This window comes from Pygocentrus nattereri, chromosome 3 (assembly GCF_015220715.1).
Source record: "Pygocentrus nattereri isolate fPygNat1 chromosome 3, fPygNat1.pri, whole genome shotgun sequence".
Taxonomy (NCBI): Eukaryota; Metazoa; Chordata; class Actinopteri; order Characiformes; family Serrasalmidae; genus Pygocentrus; species Pygocentrus nattereri.
Window position 1 is genome coordinate 37,502,558 of NC_051213.1, and position 27,316 is coordinate 37,529,873.

Genomic DNA, 27,316 nt, shown 5'->3' on the forward strand with positions numbered 1-27,316 from the left:
TGCGCCATGTCAGTTATTTTTACCATCTGCGCACACCTACCTCCTTAGATACCAGTGCCTTTTACATTTAAACAAGCCGTAACCTCCTCGGGTTATATTAATCCCGTACAACTCAGTATGTTGCTAAAAACAAATGATATCCTGTGACATAAGGGTTTCTTAAGTATCGACGCTCAAATAAGTGTTAACTTCCATTCTCTGACGTCACCTTGTTCGAATTTTCCCGTTCCACTTTAAATAGTATGGCAGTTATTTATAACGCCTGAGGTGCCAGAATGAAGAAGCGTTTTTTTTTGTAATGTAATTTTACTGTCCTGTCTCATGCACACAGCTCAAAACATGTAAAATGACAGAAAAATTAATTTTATTTTTAGTTTGATTTTATTCGGTGAAGTTGCTATGAATGCAGAAGCTAAGGTGATGCTTCACTTAAAGCAGTGGGGTAACAGCTTGTGGTAAACTAAATAACGGCTAAATCAAATGTTTAAACATCTTTTCTATTCTTTATCTAGGATGAAGGCAAATCGAGTAGATACTCCCATCTCTGTCATTTAGACTGGGTGAATTACAATTACTAAGTAAGCAAATCGCTCATGACAGTAAAGGTGGCAGATGTTGAGGCTGCTTCTTAAAAGTAGACGTTACTTTTTACATTATTTTGGATTTTGATGCCTGTCATTTTTGTAGGCACACTATCATATAATTCTACAGAAAGACCGTTGTGCATTTGTTGTTTGGTATATCACATGCACTGCTGACACATGGTCATGACTTCATGCCTGCAGCTGGCTCAACATGAACAATCTTAAAATGTCCATGCAATAACTAAAATTGCAGGTAACACGGCAGGGATAGATACAGAAAGATCAGGATAGGCCATGTCCATGTTTAATATTATTATTAAAACATTCATATTTGTGGGTATATTTGTTTGCTTATTTATTTCATAAATATGAAAAAAGGAACCATAGAAACAGCAGAGACAGTTAAAGTAAAACTAGTGTTCCCAAATCACAGAGACCTTGCCTTACATTGCAGAAGTCAACAAGTGCGCCTCATTCATTAAAAAAAAAAAAAACCCACTACAGCTCACACCTCAGGTCACTGTGGTCACTAACCCTGTTCCTGAAGATCTACTTTCCTGCTAAGTTTAGCTCCAACCTGCATTGTACACACTTCCCTTCCTTAATACAAAAGCATCTGATCCAACCAATGAAGAATGTCTGAGGGAGTTTATCAGCTGGAGCAGATGTGGCAGACTGGTTGGAACTAGACTCTGCAGGAAGGCAGATCTGCAGGAACAAGTTTGGTGACCACTGAAGTACACAATCAAAAATAAATTCCACGCTCATTTCTGCCCCCAGACACTTATAAAATGTCCCTTATTGACATTTATTTAACAGTTTATAAATTCTATGTATCAACTGACATTTCTGCAATATTAAGAGTTTGTTGGTAAAGCATGCAGTGGCCACCGCTTTGACAAGAAAAAAGAAAAAACTGTTGTTTTAGTCTCCATATCTCTTTTAGTATTCAATGCCCCGCATGGCAGCAATAGTGGAGGAGAGTCTGCGGGGCAAAGGTTTGGCAGTCAGGCGGAATTCCTCAGGTTTGGAGCGGAGGAGAGTAGTTATGTTCTGGAGAGTTCTAGATGTTTGCAGGCCCAACGCGTCCATCACATTGCTCAGATAATCTATGAATAAACACACGCAAAATCCTTTTATGTACTATTTCACCCCAAAAACTGGAATTAGTGAGTGAACAACACAGAAATGTTTGAATATTCTTATTTTTGGGTAACAAAGCAAAATGTTTTCTTGACATTTAGTAAAATGGTAAATCAAGATCAACATGGCTCTCAAATCCAGTCATATTAGGTAAAGGTCACTACCTCATACAAACCCAATTCCAAAAACGTTGGGGCAGTTAAATGCAAATAAAAACAAGAGTGAGTGATTTGTAAACTGTCTTTTACAGCAATTTAATTGTAGATCTTTAATGTTAATGTATGTTTCACTGCTTTGAGTTTTTGTAAAATATCAATTTGATACCTGCGACACATTCCAGAAAAGCTGGGACTGAAACAGTGTAGGACGGGCAAGTCTGTAGAATGATCAAAAACACCTGCTGGAACTTTCCACAGGGTAACAGATGATGCTGTCATAAATGGGTATAAAAGGAGCATTCGTGAAAGGTTCAGTCCCTACTTTGTGAAGAATTGCGTGAGGGAATCGTCCAACAGATTCCGATCAATGACTGCAAGAAATTTATTAATATCCCCATGTACAGTCCACAGCATTATTAAAAAAATCTCTAATATGCTGCATTAAAAACAGACAAGCTTCTGTACTTTATATATATATATATATATATATATATATATATATATATATATACACAGTGGTGTGAAAAAGTCTTTGCCCCCTTCCTCATTTCCTGTTTTTTTGCATGTTTGTCACACTTAAGTGTTTCGGAACATCAAACCAATTTATACAATAGTCAAGGACAACACAAGTAAACACAAAATGCAATTTGTAAATGAAGGTGTTTATTATTAAAGGAGAAAAAAAATCCAAACCATCATGGCCCTGTGTGAAAAAGTGATTGCCCCCTAAACCTAATAACTGGTTGGGCCACCCTTAGCAGCAACAACTGCAACCAAGCGTTTGCGATAACTTGCAATGAGTCTTTTACAGCGTTCTGGAGGAATTTTGGCCCACTCATCTTTGCAGAATTGTTCTAATTCAGTTACATTAGAGGGTTTTCGAGCATGAACTGCCTTTTTAAGGTCATACCACAACATCTCACTAGGATTCAGGTCAGGACTTTGGCTAGGCCACTCCAAAGTCTTCATTTTGTTTTTCTTCAGCCATTCAGTGGTGGACTTGCTGGTGTGTTTAGGATCATTGTCCTGCTGCAGAACCCAAGTTCGTTTCAGCTTGAGTTCACGAACAGATGGTCGGACATTCTCCTTCAGGATCTTTTGATTGTTCATTGAATTCATTGTTCCATTTATCACAGCAAGTCTTCCAGGTCCTGACGCAGCAAAACAGCCCCAGACCATCACACTACCACCACCATATTTTACTGTTGGTATAATGTTCTTTTTCTGAAATGCAGTGTTCCTTTTACGCCAGATGTAATGGGACACACACCTTCCAAAGAGTTCCACTTTTGTCTCATCGGTCCACAGAATGTTTTCCCAAAAGTGTTGGGGATCATCAAGATGTGTTTTGGAAAAATTGAGACGAGCTTTAATGTTCTTTTTGCTCAGCAGTGGTTTTCTTCTTGGAACTCTGCCATGCAGGCCATTTTTGCCGTCTTTTTCTGATGGTGGAGGCATGAACACTGACCTTAACTGAGGCAAGTGAGGCCTGCAGTTCTTTGGACGTTGTTGTGGGATCTTTTGTAACCTCTTGGATGAGTCGTCGCTGCGCTCTTGGGGTAATTTTGGGCGGCCGGCCACTCCTGGGAAGGTTCACCACTGTTCCATGTCTTCGCCATTTGTGGATAATGGCTCTCACTGTGGTTCACTGGATTCCCAAAGCTTTGGAAATGGCTTTATAACCCTTTCCAGACTGATAGATCTCAATTACTTTCTCTCAATTGTTCCTGAATTTCTTTGGATCTTGGCATGATGTGTAGCTTTTAAGGATCTTTTGGTGGACTTTACTGTGTCAGGCAGCTCCTATTTAAGTGATGTCTTGATTGAGAACAGGTGTGGCAATAATCAGGCCTGGGTGTGGCTAGAGACATTGAACTCAGGTGTTAAAAACCACAGTTATAGTATGTTTTAACGAGGGGGGCAATCACTTTTTCACACAGGGCCATGAAGGTTTGGATTTTTTTTCTCCTTTAATAATAAACACCTTCATTTACAAATTGCATTTTGTGTTTACTTGTGTTGTCCTTGACTATTGTTTAAATTGGTTTGATGTTCCGAAACACTTAAGTGTGACAAACATGCAAAAAAACAGGAAATGAGGAAGGGACAAACACTTTTTCACACCACTGTGTATGTATATATATATATATATATATATATATATATATATATATATATATATATATACACACATACACATACACACACACACACACACACACACACAGCTCAAAGAAATGAAGGGAACACTTAAACAACACAATATAACTCCAAATAAATCAAACTTCTGTGAAATCAAACTGTCCACTTAGGAAGCAACACTGCTTGACAATCAATTTCACATGCTGTTGTGCAAATGGAATACAGAACATGTGGAAATTATTGGCAATTAGCAAGACACACTCAATAAAGGAGTGGTTCTGCAGGTGGGGACCACAGACCACTTCTCAGTACCGATGCTTTCTGACTGATGTTTTGGTCACTTTTGAATGTTGGTGGTGCTTTCACACTCGTGGTAGCATGAGTACCAGGTCCGCTACCTCCGCCTTTGTGCAAGGAGGAACAGGAGGAGCACTGCCAGAGCCCTGCAAAATGACCTCCAGCAGGCCACAAATGTGCATGTGTCTGCACAAACGGTTAGAAACCGACTGGTGGTTTCGAGGGCCCGACGTCCACAGATGGGGGTTGTGCTCACAGCCCAACACCGTGCAGGATACTTGGCATTTGCCAGAGAACACCAGGATTGGCAAATTCGTCACTGGCGCCCTGTGCTCTTCACAGATCAAAGCAGGTTCACACTGAGCACATGTGACAGACGTGACAGAGTCTGGAGACGCCGTGGAGAGCGATCTGCTGCCTGCAACATCCTTCAGCATGACCGGTTTGGCAGTGGGTCAGTAATGGTGTGGGGTGGCATTTCTTTGGAGGACCGCACAGCCCTCCATGTGCTCACCAGAGGTAGCCTGACTGCCATTAAGTACCGAGATGAGATCCTCAGACCCCTTGTGAGACCATATGCTGGTGCAGTTGGCCCTGGGTTCCTCTTAATGCAGGACAATGCTAGACCTCATGTGGCTGGAGTGTGTCAGCAGTTCCTGCAAGATGAAGGCATTGAAGCTATGGACTGGCCCGCCCGTTCCCCAGACCTGAATCCGACTGAGCACATCTGGGACATCATGTCTCGCTCCATCCACCAACGTCATGTTGCACCACAGACTGTCCAGGAGTTGACGGATGCCTTAGTTCAGGTCTGGGAGGTGATCCCTCAGGAGACCATCCGCCATCTCATCAGGAGCATGCCCAGGCGTTGTAGGGAGGTCATACAGGCACATGGAGGCCACACACAATACAGAGCCTCATTTTGACTTTGATTTTTGTGTGATTTTGTTGTCAGCACATTCAACTTTGTATAGAACAAAGTATTCAATGAGAATATTTCATTCATTCAGATCTAGGATGTGTTATTTGAGTGTTCCCTTTATTTTTTTGAGCAGTGTGTGTGTATATACACACACACACACACACTATATTTTCTGTTATAGCTGCAAAGGGTGGGCCGACATCATATTAAACCCTATGGATTAAAAATGGGATCTCACTCTATTTCATATACGTGTGAAGGCAAACAAGCAAATACTTTTGGCAATATACAAGTCCTTCTAAAAAAATTAGCATATTGTGATAAAGTTCATTCTTTTACATAATGTAATGATAAATATTAAACTTTCATATATTTTAGATTCATTGCACACCAACTGAAATATTTCAGGTCTTTTATTGTTTTAATACCGATGATTTTGGCATACAGCTCATGAAAACCCAAAATTCCTATCTCACAAAATTAGCATATCATGAAAAGGTTCTCTAAACGAGCTATTAACCTAATCATCTGAATCAACGAATTAACTCTAAACACCTGCAAAAGATTCCTGAGGCTTTTAAAAACTCCCAGCCTGGTTCATTACTCAAAACCGCAATCATGGGTAAGACTGCCGTCCTGACTGCTGTCCAGAAGGCCATCATTGACACCCTCAAGCAAGAGGGTAAGACACAGAAAGAAATTTCTGAATGAATAGGCTGTTCCCAGAGTGCTGCATCAAGGCACCTCAGTGGGAAGTCTGTGGGAAGGAAAAAGTGTGGCAGAAAACGCTGCACAACGAGAAGAGGTGACCGGTCCCTGAGGAAGATTGTGGAGAAGGGCCGATTCCAGACCTTGGGGGACCTGCGGAAGCAGTGGACTGAGTCTGGAGTAGAAACAGGTGCCGCATTCCCCAGGTCAAGCCACTTTTGAACCAGAAACAGCGGCAGAAGTGCCTGACCTGGGCTACAGAGAAGCAGCACTGGACTGTTGCTCAGTGGTCCAAAGTACTTTTTTCGGATAAAAGCAAATTTTGCATGTCATTCGGAAATCAAGGTGCCAGAGTCTGGAGGAAGACTGGGGAGAAGGAAATGCCAAAATGGCTGAAGTCCAGTGTCAAGTACCCACAGTCAGTGATGGTCTGGGGTGCCATGTCAGCTGCTGGTGTTGGTCCACTGTGCTTTATCAAGGGCAGGGTTAATGCAGCTAGCTATCAGGAGATTTTGGAGCACTTCATGCTTCCATCTGCTGAAAAGCTTTATGGAGATGAAGATTTCATTTTTCAGCACGACCTGGCACCTGCTCACAGTGCCAAAACCACTGGTAAATGGTTTACTGACCATGGTATTACTGTGCTCAAGTGGCCTGCCAACTCTCCTGACCTGAACCCCATAGAGAATCTGTGGGATATCGTGAAGAAAAAGTTGAGAGACGCAAGACCGAACACTCTGGATGAGCTTAAGGCCGCTATCGAAGCATCCTGGGCCTCCATAACACCTCAGCAGTGCCACATGCTGATTGCCTCCATGCCACGCCGCATTGAAGCAGTCATTTCTGCAAAAGGATTCCTGACCAAGTATTAAGTGCATAACTGAACATAATTATTTGAAGGTTGACTTTTTTTTTTTTTTTTGTATTAAAAACACTTTTCTTTAATTGGTCGAATGAAATATGCTACCCTTCCTGGATTGGGGCCTTGTCGTGGCGGAAGGGCTTGTGTGGTCTAGGGATCCTCAGAGCTAAGTCGTCGGGAGCAATATGCTCCTGGTAGGGTCTCCCAGGGCGAACAGGTCTGGAGTGAAGACCCAGACTAACACGATCCAAAGTTTATTCTCCATGAATATGGTACATAAAAAATCGTGTACCCTGCCCGGGAAAGGGTCACCGGGACCTACCCCTGGAGCCAGGCCTGGGGGTAGAGTTCCACGGCGAGCGCCTGGTGGCCGGGCAGCCCACGTAATCCGGCCGGGCTCAGCCCGAAGAGGCAACGTGGGGAGGCCATGTGGGCCCACCACCCGCAAGGTCCAGCATGGGGGAGCGGTGCAGTGCCATATTGGCAGTGGGAGATGGCGGGGAGGTCCTAGTTGGCCTAGGCCCCTGCAGCAGAAACTAGCTCTTGGTACATGGAACGTAACCTCACTGGGGGGGAAGGAGCCGGAACTTGTGCAGGAGGTTGAGAGGTACCAACTAGATATAGTTGGATAGGGGGTTGGTCTCTCTCCTACTCAGGGGTTGCACAGGGTGAGAGGCGCCGGGCAGGTGTGGGGATACTCACAAGTCCCCGGCTGGTGACCAGGCAGTTGGAGTTTGTCCCGGTGGACGAGAGGGTCGCCTCAATGCGAATTAAAATTGCAGAGAGGAAAACTTTGACTGTTGTCTGTGCGTATGCACCAAACAACAGGTCAGAGTATTCGGCCTTCCTGGAGCGAGTGGGCAGGGTTCTGGAAAGGGTCCCGCCTACAGACTCCATAGTCCTATTGGGAGACTTCAATGCTCACGTTGGCAATGACTGGGAGACCTGGAGAGGCGTGATTGGGAAGAACGGCCTGCCCGATCTAAACCCGAATGGTGAGTTGTTATTGGACTTCTGTGCCAGGCATGGATTGTCCATAACGAACACCAAGTTCGAACACAAGGATGTTCATAAGTGTACATGGTACCAGAGCTCCTTGGGTCAAAGGTCAATGATCGACTTTGTTGTCGTTTCATCTGACTTGGGACCATATGTTCTGGACACTAGGGTGAAGAGAGGTGCTGAGCTGTCAACTGATCACCATCTGGTGGTGAGTTGGATCAGATGGCAGGGAAGACTGATGGTCAGACCCGGTAGGCCCAAGCGAATAGTGAGGGTGTGCTGGGAACGACTTTCAGAGGCCCCTGTTCGGAATGATTTCAACTCCCACCTCCGGGAGAGCTTTTCTCACGTCACGGAGAAGGTAGGGGACATGGAGTCTGAATGGACCCTGTTCAAAACCTCCATTGTGGAAGCTGCCAGGCGTAGCTGTGGCCAAAAGCTTGTGGGTGCCTGTCGGGGCGGTAACCCAAGAACCTCCTGGTGGACACCGGTGGTGAGGGAGGCCGTCAAGCTGAAGAAAGAGGCCTTTAGGGACTGGTTGGCCCAAAGGACTCCCGATTCAGCAGATAGGTACCAACAGGCAAAAAAGGTGGCAGCTGCAACTGTGGCAGAAGCAAAATCCAGGGCATGGGAGGAGTTTGGTGAGGCCTTGGAAAAAGACTTTCGTTCGGCCTCAAAGAGGTTCTGGACAACTGTCCGGCGACTCAGGAGGGGTCAGGGTGGCTGCGCCCAAGCTGTATTCGGCAAGGGTGGAGAAACTCTGACTTCAAATGAGGATATTGTCGGTCGGTGGAAGGAGCACTTTGAGGAAATTCTTAATCCGGGAGACGTGCCTCCCTCACGGGAGTCAGGGCCAGAGGCTTCTGGGGTGTCAAGTTCCATTTCCCTGGTGGAGATCACTGAGGTAGTTGGTAAGCTCCTCAGTGGTAAGGCACCGGGGGTGGATGAGATTCGTCCAGAAATGCTTAAGGCTCTGGATATTGTGGGGCTGTCATGGCTGACACGCCTTTGCAATATTGCATGGACCTCGGGAACAGTACCCTTGGACTGGCAGACTGGGGTGGTGGTCCCTATTTTTAAAAAGGGGGACCGGAGGGTGTGTGCCAATTATCGGGGTATCACACTGCTCAGCCTCCCTGGGAAAGTCTATGCAAAGGTGCTGGAAAGGAGACTCAGACCGATAGTTGAACCTCAGATTGAGGAGGAACAATGTGGATTCTGTCCCGGCCGTGGAACAATGGATCAGCTTTTCACCCTCTCACAGATTGTTGAGGGGGCATGGGAGTTTGCCAACCCAGTCTACATGTGTTTTGTGGACTTGGAGAAGGCTTATGACCGTGTTCCTCGAGATATCTTGTGGGAGGTCCTCTGGGAGTATGGGGTGCCGGGGCTACTACTCCGGGCTATCCAATCTCTGTACTCCCGGAGTGAGAGCTGTGTCCGTATACTCGGCATTAAGTCAGACTCTTTCAGGGTTAGCGTTGGACTTCGCCAGGGTTGTGCTCTGTCTCCACTCTTGTTCGTGATATTCATGAGTGTCCGGGCGTAGCCGGGGTCAGGAGGGCATTATGTGTGGAGGCCGGAGGGTGGCGTCTCTGCTATTTGCAGATGATGTTGTTCTTTTGGCGGAATCACATGGATGCCTCCAACGCTCGCTGGAGCGGTTTGCAGCTGAGTGTGAAGCGGTTGGTATGCGGATCAGCACCTCCAAGTCTGAGTCCATGGTCTTGGCCCGGAAAAGGATGGCATGCCCACTCCAGGTAAGGGGAAAGGACCTGCCCCAGGTGGAGGAGTTTAAGTATCTTGGGGTCTTGTTCACGAGTGACGGGAAGAGGGATCGTGAGATCGGCCGTAGGCTGGGACAGGCGGCAGCAGTAATGCGGTCACTGTACCAGACTATATTGGTGAAGAGGGAGTTGAGCCAAAAGGCTAAGCTCTCTGTTTACCGGTCGATCTACATCCCAACCCTCACCTATGGTCATGAGCTGTGGGTAATGACCGAAAGAACGAGATCGCGAGTACAAGCGGCGGAAATGAGCTTTCTTCGTCGGGTGGCGGGCTACACGCGCTGCGATAGAGTGAGAAGCTCGGTCATCCGGAAGGAGCTCAGAGTAGAGCCGCTACTCCTCCGCATTGAGAGGAGCCAGTTGAGGTGGTTCGGGCATCTGATCCGGATGCCCCCTGGACGCCTCCCGGTGGGGGTGTTCCAGGCACGGCCTACCGGGACAAGACCCCGGGGCCGCCCTAGGACCCGCTGGAGGGATTATGTCTCCAAGTTGGCCTGGGAGCGGCTTGGGGTCCCCGGGAATGAGCTGGAGGATGTTGCGGGGGACAGGGTCTTCTGGGATTCTCTGCTCTCCCAACTGCTACCGCGACCCTGTTTGGACTAAGCGGGCGATGATGATGATGATGATGATGAAATATGCTAATTTTTTGAGATAGGGATTTTTGTTTTTTCTTTACTTTTTTGCCCAAATCATCAATATTAAAAAAATAAAAGGCTTGAACAACTTCAGTTGTGTGTAATGAATCTAAAATATATGAAATTCTAATGTTTATCAGTACATTACAGAAAATAATGAACTTTATCACAATATGCTAATTTTTTGAGAAGGACCTGTAGTGTGTGTGTGTGTGTGTGTGTGTGTGTGTGTGTGTGTGTGTGTGTGTGTGTGTGTGTGTATATATTATATATAAATAAAATTGCACCACTGTGAGGACATTATTAATGCTGAGAGGCACAGACGCATTTTGGAGCAACATTTTTTTTAGGGACGTTCCAACCTCCTTCAGCAAAACAATGGCAAGCCTCATTCTGTACACATTATCACAGTGTTGCTTTAAAGTAAGGCAATGCAGCTGTAAGACTGGCCTGCCTGCAGTCCAGACCTGTCTCTCACTGAAAATGCATGGTGCATTATAGAGCGCACTATACAACAATGGAGACCTAAGACTGTTCAGGCAGCTGAAATGTTTTATCAAGCAAGAATGAGAAAAAGTTCATTTTCACTACAATAATTTGAGTCATCATTTTTCCATGTTTCAACATGCTACAGGCATTCTTTTGAGAAAAAGAGTATATAAAAGTATATATAAAACGTTTGTTTAACTAGTACTACATTAAATATGTTGTGTTTGTACTGATTTTAACCGAATAAAAGTCAAAAAAGATCTACGAATCATTGCTGTCCATTTCTTTTTCTACTGCCCCAACTTTTTTGGAATTCTGTGTGAATTTTATCCAAAACATATATTTAAATTAACTCAGTGTGCCAGTAATTCCAGACAGCACAGTTCTGATTTAAACTTGCAAAAAAGTTCTGTAGCTTTCAGCGTCCAGAAAGTTTGTATATCGAATGGTTGTAAGTAATGTTGTGTATGCGTATTGTCGTTATAATACCGATGTCAGTCACCAGCTGTTTAGTTGCACGGGGACTCAGTTCTGGAATCTGCAGAATAACATCACAATATGTCTGCATGGTTGCCCTCGCAATAGAACCCAGCCAATAATCCGCAGTGTTCTCCAACTCCGGGACATCATCACCTACAACAGTGACAGCCTCACATTTACCATCCAGTTTACTTTAAACTTATACTCACTATATCTACCTACTATATAGGTGTACAGTTACAGACTGTAGCCCATCTGTTGAAGCACAATTTGTCTGCCACCATCTAACTCAATCATCATTGGTCAGTTTCTGACCACAGGACTTCTTCTGACGTAATACTGTGTGGCATAATGATGGGTGTGATGAGGCACAGTGGTGCTGCTGGGGTTTTACACATCAGTATCACTGCCAGGGTGAGAGTGGTCCATCAATCAAAAATATCCAGCCAAATAAAGAAACTGAAACCAGAAACTTGACAACTGATTATTTAGACCAGTGTTTTTCAAACTGTGGGTTCCAGTGTAGGCATGGGTATATAGCAAGGAAGCTGAAGGAGGGTAATTTTTTTTTGTTTTTCTAAGAGAGAAGAGGTAAGTGAGGCCTGCTAAGATCATTAATTGTAACCACAGCTAAAGTACTGCTGCGTATAAGGCACTAGTGTTTTAAGAGTGTGGCTATAAACAGTACTTCTGCATATGGGTCCTAGCATGAAAAAGTTTGGGAACCCCTTGTCTGGAGGAGGAGGGTTGGTGACCACTCATTTATAGCTACACTAGGCAAAGAGTATTAAGGTAGACATTTCTGATGAGTGCACATACGCAACTTCACCTTGCTCTGGTGGATAAGGTAGTTTTCCTGTGTGTAAGGCCAGCTCCAGTGCTGGATCCTCCTGAGTGACAAAAGGTTCCAAATGCAGTGGCAGAGACATGATATACTGCCCAATCTAAGATGCAAACAAACACAAACTTACAATTCCACAATACAGATAACATTGTTAAAATTTCCTGTAATATTACTGAAATATGGTATTGTACCCCTGAATAGGAGATAATAATAGACAACTTTAAACATGGTTTTATCTTTGCCATATTATCAACAAGTAAACCAGCGAGAGCTCCCCATTGATGTTTGCAGACCAAAGAATATTTAGGGTTGTTTTAAAGAATTATTAACACTATTCTATACATATATACAATACTGTACAAACATTTTAGGCACCAAATTAGTTCATTTAATATTAGTGATTTTACATATGTTAAAGTGTTTGTTTAAACATTTCCAAAACTCTCCTCATAGCAGCCCAGCGTTATTTGTAGTCATCATCCAACCACTAATCACTGCTTCAGTATGAAAAACAGAGTGTGCTGGAGATTGAACTGAACAAATCCATATGACGGCTGGAGGCATCCAGGAGAAATCCACAACCAAACTTTGTTCTTCGAAGTAGCTCACAAGTTATCAACTACTTTAAAGTCTACTAAAAGTCTTTTACTTTGTATGATATTCGTTTACTGACAAAACCATAAGTTTTGCAAAGATAAACAATGTGCTTAGGTGCTTACAAATTTTTTACAGTATTGTACAAACTGTAAAACATTTTCAGATATATAATCTGACTATAAGCTTATCAATAATTGATTGCACTTTTTGAATTATAAATAAGTGTATTTATAGGTATAGTATATTCACTGGATTTTGAAAAATATTTCTGTACACATTAGATGGTACAAACTAAACAAGACATAAATTTGTGTATGTGTGAGTGAGTGTCTCACATTAGTAATGCACTCCTGCGGTGAGAGGCTGAATGTTGGTAGGTTTTCAGTGAGTGTTTCACCCAGCCCTGCAGAACTCCAACCCTGTAAACACAGAGAGTTGAGCATTTTGTCTCAGTCAGTCAGTCACAGACTTGCCCAGCCAAACACACACAAGCACTACACACCTCTGGCTTACTGATGAGGCACAGCTGGTGTTTGATTTGCAGAAACACCGAGTCGAAGGCGAGCTGATTTGCCTGCTGGTTCAAACGGGTCAGAGCGGCACGAGTTTCAGACAGCAGGCTGGAGTTTCCAGTGCCCTTCTCCTACAACACACACATCAAGTACAAGCCTAATTGTTCATTTATATCGTTGGAAACCCTTCATGCATTTCACCAGTGAAACACATTTCATCAAATTTTGGAGGTGTGTACATTATTCTACTATGTTTATTTATGAACCCCTTCTCTGAGTCTCAATGCAGACATGCTTACATTCATCGTCCCAGTGATATAAATCTTCTTTAGTGTTTATATCTTCTTCTTAAGTCTTTAGTAACCCACTTTTTTGTTTTATTGTTTTGCAGGAAGAACAGCACTAATGAACACATAGACCAAACCAATGATGGATTAATCTACATTATAGTATTTTTTATGTTAGTGTAAGGTATTAAATGTACTCTAGGAAAAATTATTTAGCACAATTGTTATCTAACCAGTCTTCAGACTTTTTGCTCCAATCTAATTTGCAACACAGAGATGTGAACAGTCTGGGAGTCCCTGAAGACCGGTTTGAGTACCACTGTTTTACCACACTTGGCAAAATTAAGCTGCTGCCTATTGAAGAAAACCCGATTTAATAAGACAAACCTTTAGGGTGTGGAGAGTTTCCAGCAAATTATTATAATCTGCTGTGCTGCTCTGCTGTAGGTAATTATATTCCTGCCATGGGTTTTTCTGGCCCCGCCTCTCAGCCCCACCCTCTTGAAGACCACTCAGGCTCCTTGGGTTAAACCCCTCCCACAGAAAACGACCAGCCTTTCCTAGGATCCTACCAATTACCAATCATGCAGAGAAGGGAAAAAAAGAACATGGCAGTTATGGGATATGAGAAACTCCACAACAATAATTTCATGTTTTAACATTTTTAGTCATCAAATTACTAATAAACATGCAACATTTGCATATGGAATCCAACAAAAGTGTGTGTGCGCATGTGTGTGAGTAGGTCTTACTTGTTTGAAAGCTGCTGCTCAAAAGCTCCACACTGTCGGAGAAGCTCCCCACAGGTAGCAATTATTCTACAAAAAAAAAAAAATCATTAAACAGTTCAAAAATAAATAAAAAACAAATACCAATTTAGCCAGTCAGTGAATGTTTTATTCAAACTCTGTTTCAGCTCCAGTCACACCTTATCAAGGTAAGCAAGGGTTGTAGAATTTGGATCACCCCCTTATATGTTTTGAAATGACACACAACTAAAATGTGGATGACTGAAAAACTGGCCCAAAGAGCTTGATAGAAAAAAATTTGGAACTTATAATGCCCACCTGATAGAATTCTGGAAAGCCGTCCAATCTTCAGTGAACACCTCAGAGGTGGGCGTGTCCTCTAGTCTATACTTCTTTCTGATTGACTGAAGAGTGACAGAGAAATCTGACACATACCTGATAGAGAGGAGACAAAGACAGAAGTTTAGAGCAATGGATCATCAGATGTACAAATAATCCTGGAATTGTCCAGAACCTCATAGTGTTTACGTATTAGACTTAAGTGTCCTAAATTTTTGCTCCATTCAGTCCCAAGGCTGTATGTTGAAACTCATGTTATATTCTCAGCCCAGCAACGAAATGTATTCTGTGTGTGCTCATACTTGCTGAACAGAGCCCGAAGTGCTTTGATGAGGCCACACACTCCGAGTCCATCTGTGAGTTTCACACATCGATCCACAGCAGCCGCCGCTAGTCCAAACACCTTCTGTACAGAATGTGTGAGCTCCAACACACAATCCAATACCTCCCCACGCTCCTACACATGCACACAAAACAAAGACATGACAGTTTAGTATTTTATAGTTCTTACATCTAATCCCTAATGGTACACAGTGTTGTAACACCCTGCACTAGAGCTTTAATCGGGCCTGAAATTTTGGTCTGAAACTGACCCAAGGCAAAATTCAAAAGGCGAAAACAAAATTCCATCCCAAACTGACTCAAAGCAGCCTATCATCACCTAAAGTGCAGAATAAAGTCTTATTTTTCCAATAATAGTGCCACAAATGACCACATATTGAATAGCTGACAGTAAATCCCAGATTAATAAAAGAAAAAGAAAAAAGTATATAATAAGATTATAAAATACAAATGTACAAATGAAAATAAAGAACTTAATAATCTCACGTTTTTATAGTCCCAAATGTTTTTAGTCTCAATAGCTTTCTATTACACACACACACACACACACACACACACACACACACACACACACACTGCTCAAAAAAATTAAGGGAACACTCAAATAACACATCCTAGATCTGAATGAATGAAATATTCACATTGAATACTTTGTTCTGCACAAAGTTGAATGTGCTGACAAGAAAATCACACAAAAATCATCAATGCAAAATGCTGGATTTGGAGTCACACACAAAATTAAAGTGGAAAAACACAGTACAGGCTGAGCCAACTTTGATGTAATGTCCTTAAAACAAGTCAAAATGAGGCTCTGTATTGTGTGTGGCCTCCACGTGCCTGTATGACCTCCCTACAACACCTGGGCATGCTCCTGATGAGGTGGCGGATGGTCTCCTGAGGGATCTCCTCCCAGACCTGGACTAAAGCATCCGCCAACTCCTGGACAGTCTGTGGTGCAACGTGGCGTAGGTGGATGGAGCGAGACATGATGTCCCAGATGTGCTCAATCGGATTCAGGTCTGGGGAACGGGCGGGCCAGTCCATAGCTTCAATTCCTTCATCTTGCAGGAACTGCTGACACACTCCAGCCACATGAGGTCTAGCATTGTCCTGCATTAGGAGGAACCCAGGGCCAACCGCACCAGCATATGGTCTCACAAGGGGTCTGAGGATCTCATCTCGGTACCTAATGGCAGTCAGGCTACCTCTGGCGAGCACATGGAGGGCTGTGCGGCCCTCCAAAGAAATGCCACCCCACACCATTACTGACCCACTGCCAAACCGGTCATGCTGAAGGATGTTGCAGATCGCTCTCCATGGCGTCTCCAGACTCTGTCACGTCTGTCACATGTGCTCAGTAGTGAACCTGCTTTCATCTGTGAAGAGCACAGGGCACCAGTGCCGAATTTGCCAATCCTGGTGTTCTCTGGCAAATGCCAAGCGTCCTGCACAGTGTTGGGCTGTGAGCACAACCCCCATCTGTGGACGTCGGGCCCTCATACCATCCTCATGGAGTTGGTTTCTAACCGTTTGTGCAGACACATGCACATTTGTGGCCTGCTGGAGGTCATTTTGCAGGGCTCTGGCAGTGCTCCTCCTGTTCCTCCTTGCACAAAGGCAGAAGTAGCGGTCCTGCTGCTGGGTTGTTGCCCTCCTATGGCCTCCTCCACGTCTCCTGGTGTACTAGCCTGTCTCTTGGTAGCGCCTCCAGCCTCTGGACACTACGCTGACAGACACAGCAAACTTTCTTGCCACAGCTCACATTGATGTGCCATCCTGGATGAGCTGCACTACCTGAGCCACTTGTGTGGGTTGTAGAGTCCGTCTCATGCTACCATGAGTGTGAAAGCACCACCAACATTCAAAAGTGACCAAAACATCAGCCAGAAAGCAGAAAGGTACTGAGAAGTGGTCTGTGGTCCCCACCTGCAGAACCACTCCTTTATTGAGTGTCTCTTGCTAATTGCCAATATTCATTTCCTAATTTCCACCTGTTTATTCCAGTCTATTCCATGTGCACAACAGCATGTGAAGTTGATTGTCAATTAGTGTTGCTTCCTAAGTGGACAGTTTGATTTCACAGAAGTTTGATTTACTTGGAGTTATATTGTGTTGTTTAAGTGTTCCCTTTATTTTTTTGAGCAGTATATATATATGTATATATATATATATATATATATATATATATATATATATATATATATATATATATATATATATATATATATAGCAGACACACATATTTGAGAAGCAGTGAGGACATCTCTACCACTGGCTTAACATGAAGACCACTCATATGAGAAACTTTATCAGAAGTGAGTTGGGAAAGTCCCTGCTGCTCTCTGTGGTTGGTTCACATCTATGATGTCATGAAATATGCAATGTCACATGACACCTGGTGTAGTGTGGTGGTCTGAGTGTGAAACGGCTGGGGTGAAGATTCTAACAGAACTCAATGGACAGCTGTATTTGAAGATGGAGACCCCAACTGATTAAAAAAAAGTGGAATCAGGTGAGCTTCTACTTGGTTGGGAAAAAAATTCCAGCCACACTTGGCAGACAAGATGTATGACCTCTGGGTTTAAAAAAAAAAAGAAAAGAAAAATACATACATATATAAATAAAAGTAAATTCTGTTCCTTTTACACAGGCTGTCTGTAAGTTTAATATAATTAAACTATACCTGCAAAGCTATACATGACTATTGTCTTCGTACTGATGGTCATTTAACCATTTGATTTTCATGGAAATTTTAATATTTGTATAATTTTTTCTGTGAAGTAGTACATTGCAATAACACATTATAAGAAAGCTCATACTTGTTTACAAGAGGATCTTATGATCAAAGTAAACTGAAATTCAGTGCAACATTGTGCCTTTTAAAATGTATCAGTTATAAAATCAATAAAATCAGTTTTTAAGGTACAGCTCAAGCTTGGTTAGGCTTGGTTATCTGTCCCAAACATACTTTCACATAATGATGCTTTACACTGATGAAATGTTTTTAGTAAACTCAGTTTTCCTCTACAATTACAGTGTAAAAGGTCAAAATGCAACATTTTGTAACAGAGGTAGATAAGCTAAGGATAGCCTATATTTCAGCATGTTTTGAATGACACATTTAATGAAAGCTCACAAGATATGCAGTTGATCCACATATGGAAGTTTGCAATTCAATTCTGGCTAAGCTTTGGCTACATGGAGCAGATCTATAAACGGCTAGAACAGAATGCAAGTTTATGTTTGTGCTTTGAGGCAGTTAAGATGACTGGTTTGCTGCACGGACAGAAAAAGCCACAGTGGCACCAACCATAGAGCTGGGGAAAAACTATCCACCTGGCACATGTCATGGTCTATTCAGTCTGCTGGTGTGGTGAACCACTGTTTATGTTGGTATTGCATGTCCTGGACATATAGTCTTATTTCAGTGGATGTGTGCAGGCAAGGTCCTAAATACGCAAAGTATACATGGGGCGGCCTTCATTGCATACATACACATAGTTAAAATAAAGTATAACTATGTGCCTTAGACTTTGCAGTACAATAAAGGGGGGTTAACTTATTAATGTCTCATGATCTTGTAAGTGTGAACCAACCACAGTGGTTTTAACACCAGTGAATAATTCTATCACTCATTTAACCCAATAAAGCTCATCAGATGTGTGGTGACATATCTTAAGATAATATCACTAAGGCTGTCATGTTCATAAAATTTCAGCTTGGATGATTAAATGGCATATAAATAATGGCTTATAACTTTAAATTTAGTTGTTTTTCCCCCTCATTATATGGAACTATTAAAAGACAGAAGGCTCAACTGATATAAGACAGATCGAGATCAAATAAACATTTCTCACTGCTGTCATCAACATGTTACAGCTCAAGTTAGAAGTTAGAACTTGTTTTCAAAAGACCTGTGATATCTCAATATTTCATAATTGTGGTCAGCCAATTGAACTAATTGCAAATGGTCAACGCAATAATTGTGACAGGTCTAGTATCAGTTCAATCGTTTTGACGTACACCTATTTGACTACATCTGTGTTGTTGTATGCACTCACCAGTGGAACAGCGCTGAGCTGGATTAGTAGGTTTGTCTCCTCAAGGTCTCCATACTGCATCTGATAACTTTTATATGGTGAATAGACAGATGACACCAGCTCACCCACCTTCAACAGGTTGCACTCACCTAGAATAAACAATTGTGTTCACACAAAAAGAAACAGGAAGATAATTATTGCACAATATCACATACATTAATTGATTTCCATCCATCTTAAAACACCTGGATCCTGTACAATTCTCCTTTCAGACATCATCCATCCCGATATGTTAACAACAGCACATACTGAGGTGAGGCTGCATTGCAGTTTCCAGGCTGCGGCTGAAGTTGGCAGCTGTCTGGTGGAGCTCCAGAAGGGTGTCTAGACGACTCTCTGCAGGGCAACGGTCCAGTGCCGCTGTAATGGTTATTGGAATGGATGGAACCATGGCACCAAGGGTCTGGATCATCAGTACAGTCACCACCTCATAGGGGTTCTTAAAGACCTGCTCATCCACAAACACACAAAAACAGACAGAAACATATTTTAAATGCTATATTCTGTTACACATAAAGGACCACTTTATCAAAGGGAACCAAATACAGTACATGAAGAGTCCAGCATAGCAATACAGTTCACTGTTGTATAATTATTACATTATTATTACATAAGCATCATCTCTTCAAAACAGCCCCAACAACAGCTGAAATGGTGCAGTACTCTACACAATCCACACAAGTTCCTAGATCTCCAGTGGTGGCCACTAAGCAGATACTTAAGGGTTTTAACCATTTAAGACCTAGGCCTAAGAGTGAGCACCTTTGCTTAACTTTAGTGGAAAATAAAGAGTGCCAAGTGATCTCTCTATAACGTGTAGCTAAGTTTCAACACTCAAAAATAGGTTACAGTCTTTAAAATCACATACATATTAAATGGTTTTTTGGTTTGGATCCAACACCTGATGGGAATGACGCAGAAATATATCTTAATATGCACATTTAATTTCCAGTAAAAATCATGATGTTTTGGGCTGTAGCTTATCAGATATTGCATTAGCACCTTCACTGACACAGATCCATCTGATATTTCACATTGTGGTATATTACAACTACAAAACTATAGGGCGATGCAGACTGTAAGCTATGTATGCTGTGTGTGTGTTTGTGTACTTGGGTGGTCCACTGTAGTTGGGTGTGCCAAGTTGAGAGGAGCGTGTCGTAGAACTCGGAGAGCTGCTGTTTGAGAGGAGCATCCGACTGACACACACTCTCCCACAAATTCAACAGCTGCACCTGAAACATACACAAAAACATAAACACACACATAAAATGTAATAATAAAATAGTAAAATGTAATAGTAAAAATAATAACAATTATAACACTTACAAACAAATACATTGAATCTGTGCAGGTGCATTACCTTGTGGCATTTGTAGTAGTAAGCCAGTAGTTGAGGCATTCTGTCCATTTCTGTGAAAACTCTTACAAATAGCTTTGCTTGATCTGAAAATGAAAAGGACTGGCAATAAAATCAGACATGCGGGATCATCCACACATTAATCAAAGGTCATCCTACTCAATACTACGCATTGGCTAGAGAGGTATAAAGCTCTGCAACACTTGACAATGGAACAACAGAACTGTGTTCTCTGGAGTAGTCTTGCAGGGCCAGACAAGATCTCTTAATGAGAACACACATCAGGAGACAACCTGTTTTGATGCTGAACTGTGTCAAAACATGACCTCTAACTAAGGCACATATCCACTAAACCCCCCCCCCCACACTTCCTGTAGTCTTATAATGTCTGAAATAAAATCAATAACACAAGCAAAACAATCTTTATATCATTATCTAACATAAACGTTCCCTTGAAAGAAATGTTTATATTTACTGCTTGTAAAAAAATTTTTACTGCACAAACTACACATATCTACATGCTTAATCTGAATTTTAGGACTTGTCATGTTAACTTACATTATATCCATGGTCTCTTGACAGACATGTTGTCTGTCAGATAATGCTGATGAACACACCATCACTCCCTACTTTCAGTTTACACTCCCACCCACATTTAGTCAAAAATCTTTATGGCTATCCCAGATATTCTCGTTACAAGGTCAGGCCATCTCTAATGTGATGTAACAATACTGAATACCACTTTAACATCAGTACTTTTGCTTTTGTGGCTGAAAGCAATCAAATTCTAACAACAATGTTCCAACATTTAGTGTAAAGCCTTCCCAGAAGACTTGTTCTTACAGCAGGAAAGGGGGAAGAAATTTCTTATTAATACTCATGATTTCAAAAGAAACATTGGATAAGCAGCTGTGTACAAACGTTTGGACATAAAGTGTATGTTATGTCTTATTGTCCAAGATCACTGCGTGTCTCACCTGTGGAGAGTGTGTTGAAGGTAGAGACTATCTGTGGGCTGGCAAGAGCCTCCAGTCTGTTTTTGAGAGCCTCTAGCTGCACACACTTCTCACTGTAGTCTGGAGTATCCACCAGCATGGCCAGACTGCTCTGCATTGCTGCCAACTTACTGCTGATCACAGCCACATCCTACAAGCACACATGCGCGCACGTGCACACACACACACACACACCTCAAGTTAACCAACTGCGATAAATATCATTTCAACACCGCACACACAGCGGATTGGTAAGAGGCACATGTACGCACACGCTCTCATGCACACAAACCTGTGTCTTAAACGTTTCCTCAATGTCTGCACTGAGAGTGCTCCATTTATCTGCTTCCTGTAGAGCTTCAGCTGCTAACTGCATCCTGGACTTCACTTGATCAATCTCCACCAACACCTAGAGCACACATTCACAAACCAAAAAAAAAAAGGAGAGATAAGACAAGCTTGAAAACTGAAGCAGACACATACAGTGAGTGGAAACAAGTATTTAAACAATTTGTTTTTGTTAATTCCTATACTCTCATGCACTTAAAATTTACATATGTAATTATTCTTTGTATGTGTGAAAATTAAGACGTCTTCTTAAACATAAATATTTGTTTAGAAAATTCATAGAGAAAAAGGTATTTGAATGCTACAGGTGTATAAAATCAAGCACTTAGCTGTGCAGTCTGCCTTTACACACATTTGTGAAAAAGTAGGTCATTTTAAAGGGCTCACTGAATTCGAACTTAGTACTGTAATAGGATGTCACCAGTCAGTTTGAGAAATGTCTTCCCTCCTAGATATTCCACAATCAACTGTGAGAGGTATTACTAAAAAGTGGAAGCATTTGGAAACAATAGCAACTCAGCCCACGCAAAGTTACAGAGCGGGGTCACCAAGTGCTGAAGCGCATAGTGCATAAAAGTCAGTTTCATGACATGGGTTTCCATGGCCGAGAAGCTGCATGCAAGCATTACAACACCCAGCACAATGCCAAGCATCAGATGGAGTGGTGTAAAGCATGCCACCACTGGACTCTGGAGTGGTGGAAATGTATTCTGTGAATACAAGTCTGGCTTTGGCGAATGTCAGGAGAACATTACCAGCCTGACTGCATTGTGCCAACTGTAAAGTTTGGTGGAGGAGGGATAATGCTATGGGGTTGTTTTTCAGGGGTTGGCCTAGGGCCCTTAGCCCTAGCGAAGGGAAGTCTTAATGACTCAGCATAACAAGACATTTTGGACAATTGTATGCTTCCAACTTTGTGGGAACAGTTTGGGGAAGAACCTTTTCTGTTCCAGCATGACTGAGCCCCAGTGCACAAAGTGCATCCATAAAGGCATGGCTGGGTGAGTTTGGTATGGAAGAACTTGAATGGCCTGCACAGAGCTCTGACCTCAACCCCTTCGGACACCTTTGGGATGAACTAGAATGGAGACTGTGAGCCATGTCCTCTCATCCAACATCAGCTCTTTTGGATGAATGCGAGAAATTCCCTAAGGCTCCAAAATCTTGTAGAAAGCTTCCCAGAAGAGTCGAAGCAGTTATAGCTGCAAAGTAGGGACCAACTACATATCACGCCTACTGATTTAGAATGGGATGTCACATATACACTATCTCTATCTATCCATCCATCCATCCATCCATCCACCTATCTATACACACACAGTATCTCACTAAAGTGAGTACACTCCTCACATTTCTGCAAATATTTTATGATATCTTTTCATGAGACAACACTATAGAAATGAAATGTATAATATATGTTATAATGTATAACAATATGTATAATAAAGTAGTCAGTGTACAGCTTGTATAGCAGTATAGATTTACTGTCCTCTGAAAATAACACAGCGCCATTAATGTGTAAATAGCTGGCAACAAAACTGATTACACCTCACAGTCAACATGTCCAAGTGTCAATAATTTTTGTGACCACCATTACTATCTAGCACTGCCTTAACCCTCTTGGGCATAGAATTCACCAGAGCTGCACAGGTTGCGACTGGAAACCTCTTCCACTCCTCCATGATGACATCACGGAGCTGGTGGATGTTAGACACCTTGCGCTCCTCCTCCTTCCGTTTGATGATGCCCCACAGGTGCTCAATTGGGTTTAGGTCTGGAGACACACTTGGCCAGTCCATCACTGTTACCTTCAGCTTCCTCAGGAAGGCAGTTGTCATCTTGGATGTGTGTTTGGGGTCGTTATCGAGTTTCTGAAGGGAGGGGATCATGCTCTGCTTCAGAGTGTCACAGTACATGTAGGAATTCATGTTTCCCTCAATGAAACACAGCTCCCCAGTACCAGCAACACTCATGCAGCTCCAGACCATGATGCTACCACCAACATGCTTGACTGTAGGCAAGAGAAAGTTGTCTTGGTACTCCTCACCAGGGCTCCACCACACATGCCGGACACCATCTGAGCCAAACAAGTTTATCTTGGTCTCGTCAGACCAGAGGACATGGTTCCAGCAGTCCATATTCTTGGACTGCTTGTCTTCAGCGAACTGCTTGCGGGCTTTCTTGTGCGTCAGCTTCAGGAGTGGCTTCTTTCTGGGACCAGCCGTACAGACAGAGTTGACGCATTGTGCGGCATATGGTCTGAGCATTGACAGGCTGACCTCCCACTTCTTCAACGTCTGCAACAATGCTGGCAGCACTCATGCATTTGGACACGTTCACTGTGAGGCGTACTGGACAGTAAATCTACACAGCTATACAAGCTGTACACTGACTACTTTAGGTTATATCCAAGTTTCACTTCTATAGTGTTGTCCCATGAAAAAATATAATAAAATATTTGCAGAAATGTGAGGGGTGTACTCACTTTTGTGAGATACTATATGCATAACATTCTGACCACCTCCTTGTTTCTACACTCACTGTCCATTACATCAGCTCCACTTACTATATAGGTGCACTTTGCAGTTCTACAAATACAGACTGGATCTGAAAAAATGGACAGTGAGCACAGAAACAAGGGGGTAGTCATAATGTTATGCCTGATCCGTATACACACACACACACACACACACACACACACACACACACACACACACACACACACTTCTCAAAAGAATAACGGTAACACTTAAACAACAGAATATAACTCCAAGTAAATTAAACTTCTGTGAAATTAAACTGTCCACAAGCAACACTGATTGACAATCAATTTCACATGCTGTTGTGCAAATGGAATATACAACAGGTGGAAATTATTGGCAAATAGCAAGACACACTCAGTGAAGGAGTGGTTCTGCAGGTGGGGACCACAGACCACTTCTCAGTACCTATGCTTTCTGGCTGATGTTTTGGTCACTTTTGAATGTTGGTGGTGCTTTCACACTCATGGTAGCATGAGACAGACTCTACAACCCACACAAGTGGCTCAGGTAGTGCAGCTCATCCAGGATGGCACATCAATGCGAGCTGTGGCAAGACGGTTTGCTGTGTCTGTCAGCGTAGTGTCCAGAGGCTGGAGGCGCTACCAGGAGACAGGCCACTTCACCAGGAGACGTGGAGGAGGCTGTAGGAGGGCAACAACCCAGTAGGAGGAGCACTGCCAGAGCCCTGCAAAATGACCTCCAGCAGACCACAAATGTGCATGTGTCTGCACAAACGGTTAGAAACCGACTCCATGAGGATGGTATGAGGGCCCGACGTCCACAGATGGGGGTTGTGCTCACAGCCCAACACTGTGCAGGACGCTTGGCATTTGCCAGAGAACACCAGGATTGGCAAATTCGCCACTGGTGCCCTGTGCTCTTCACAGATGAAAGCAGGTTCACACTGAGCACATGTGACAGACGTGACAGAGTCTGGAGACGCTGTGGAGAGCGATCTGCTGCCTGCAACATCCTTCAGCATGACTAGTTTGGCTGTGGGTCAGTAATGGTGTGGGGTGGCATTTCTTTGGAGGGCCACACAGCCCTCCATGTGCTCGCCAGAGGTAGCCTGACTGCCATTAGGTACTGAGATGAGATCCTCAGACCCCTTGTGAGACCATATGCTGGTGCGGTTGGCCCTGGGTTCCTCCTAATGCAGGACAATGCTAGACCTCATGTGGCTGGAGTGTGTCAGCAATTCCTGCAAGATGAAGGCACTGAAGCTATGGACTGGCCCGCCTGTTCCCCAGACCTGAATCCGATTGAGCACATCTGGGACATCATGTCTCGGCTCCATCCACCAACGCCACATTGCACCACAGACTGTCCAGGAGTTAGCAGATGCTTTAGTCCAGGTCTGGGAGGAGATCCCTCAGGAGACCATCCACCACCTCATCAGGAGAATGCCCAGGCGTTGTGGCGAGGTCATACAGGCACGTGGAGGCCAAACACAATACTGAGCCTCATTTTGACTTGTTTTAGGGACATTACATCAAAGTTGGATCAGTCTGTACTGTGTTTTTCAATTTAAATTTTGTGTGTAACTCCAAATCCAGGCCTCCATTGGTTAATAAATTTGATTTCCATGGATGATTTTTGTGTGATTTTGTTGTCAGCACATTCAACTTTTTGTTTGTACAGAACAAAGTATTCAATGAGAATATTTCATTCATTCAGATCTAGGATGTGTTATTTGAGTGTTCCCTTTATTTTTTTGAGCAGTGTATATACACATGCTGAAACAAATTGTTCCTGTACAAACTGCACCTGGTGCCATTAGAAAATATGTTGTCACTATTTGGGAAGATTTCATGCAACAAGTAACACTTATGGTAAAGGTGATGAAACTTTTTCAGAGACAAAACACAACATTTAAACAGAAAAGGCTACAGAGCTTACACCCCAAAAACAGCCTTGTCAATACAACTGGTTCAATAATAACAAACGTGTAAATTCATGGAACCTCAAATAATCATCCCCAGAAGGGTGAACCTCAAAACACGCTTAGACTGATGAGAAAAAGGAAGAGACAAGTCAGCAGTTACTCAAAAAATAGTTACAGAATGGCCTAAAATCAGCAGGTACAACTCTTACAGAGAACAATAAGCCCTGACCTTCACCATAAACAACTCCTTTACTACACTCCTCTGCTAAAAAAAGAAGCCCACAGAATAAAAGTAGCACAGAGAAGCACGCCTTAAATTTGCACATATGTATTTAGCAAAATAAACTCTCCTGGAACAACATACTCTACTCAGATGAGGCAAAAGCACTCTTTTGGTAACTCTTTGGTAATAATTCAAGACAAAGGAATGTGCCAAAACTGAACCATAATGCTGCAAAAACCCTATTAACATTTTACCATAAAAGTTGTAAATGCAAACAATGACATTTTTAACATAATTACTGTAAAGAGTTAATCATCTGTGTTATTAGTAAAATCCTTTTTTCTTCATAAACTTCGTTGTTTTAAAAGTGGATGTGTTTTTAAAGTGGATGTATGTAGAGGAAAAATACTAAACAACAAAAAGAAAAGCGTTTGAACACTTGCTTCCCTCACTGTACTATTAGTTTTCTACTTAAACAGAAGTGCTGCCATATGTTTTGGTTCCTACCTGCATGGACTGAACTGTATCCTGTTCAAATTTCTTGATGTCTTCCTTCACCATAATCATCTGATCCTTCAGGAATGAAGCCTCCTGCTTCAGAGCTTCTATATCTCGCAGTACCCGTGGCATGTTTTGCAGAGCCTGAATGCTGCTCTCTGAACATGCGGACATTCATACAGACACAGGGAAAAGAAAAACAAAGACAATCTGAGTAATCAGAAACAAATTTTAGTAAGAATCATTTACAACAATCATAGGTATTTATAAGTAAAGATGGGCAATCTATCAGAAATATCACAATACATGATATGTATCAATTTTAGATCGTCTAATGTTGGAAACGGCAAAATACAAGTGCAGAGTCACGTTTACAAACCTTTAAAAAAATGTATTATTTATTTTTTTAATCATTGTTTGCATTTAAGAAGGTTCTGGAGGGAAAAAAATAGACTAATACAAACCCAATTCCAAAACAAAATGGG

General features: G+C 42.6%; 1 protein-coding gene across 2 annotated transcripts in view; it reads right to left on the bottom strand.

Annotated features, from left to right (window-relative positions):
- Positions 1 to 362: 362 nt before the first annotated feature.
- Positions 363 to 27,316, bottom strand: part of cog7 (component of oligomeric golgi complex 7) — a 30,514-nt gene continuing 3,560 nt past the window's right edge. For both annotated transcript variants that reach the window (XM_017700769.2, XM_017700768.2), the window contains exons 3-18: positions 26,841 to 26,989; positions 21,627 to 21,743; positions 21,317 to 21,485; positions 20,343 to 20,425; positions 20,092 to 20,214; positions 19,229 to 19,427; positions 18,941 to 19,068; positions 14,840 to 14,994; positions 14,517 to 14,633; positions 14,202 to 14,267; positions 13,837 to 14,017; positions 13,153 to 13,293; positions 12,986 to 13,069; positions 12,039 to 12,153; positions 11,219 to 11,362; positions 363 to 1,693 (exon numbers count right to left, since the gene is read on the bottom strand). In XM_017700769.2, coding sequence (XP_017556258.1) covers positions 1,527 to 1,693; positions 11,219 to 11,362; positions 12,039 to 12,153; positions 12,986 to 13,069; positions 13,153 to 13,293; positions 13,837 to 14,017; positions 14,202 to 14,267; positions 14,517 to 14,633; positions 14,840 to 14,994; positions 18,941 to 19,068; positions 19,229 to 19,427; positions 20,092 to 20,214; positions 20,343 to 20,425; positions 21,317 to 21,485; positions 21,627 to 21,743; positions 26,841 to 26,989 — 2,138 coding nt within the window. In that variant the 3' untranslated portion in view covers positions 363 to 1,526. The remainder of the gene's footprint in view (positions 1,694 to 11,218; positions 11,363 to 12,038; positions 12,154 to 12,985; positions 13,070 to 13,152; positions 13,294 to 13,836; positions 14,018 to 14,201; positions 14,268 to 14,516; positions 14,634 to 14,839; positions 14,995 to 18,940; positions 19,069 to 19,228; positions 19,428 to 20,091; positions 20,215 to 20,342; positions 20,426 to 21,316; positions 21,486 to 21,626; positions 21,744 to 26,840; positions 26,990 to 27,316) is intronic.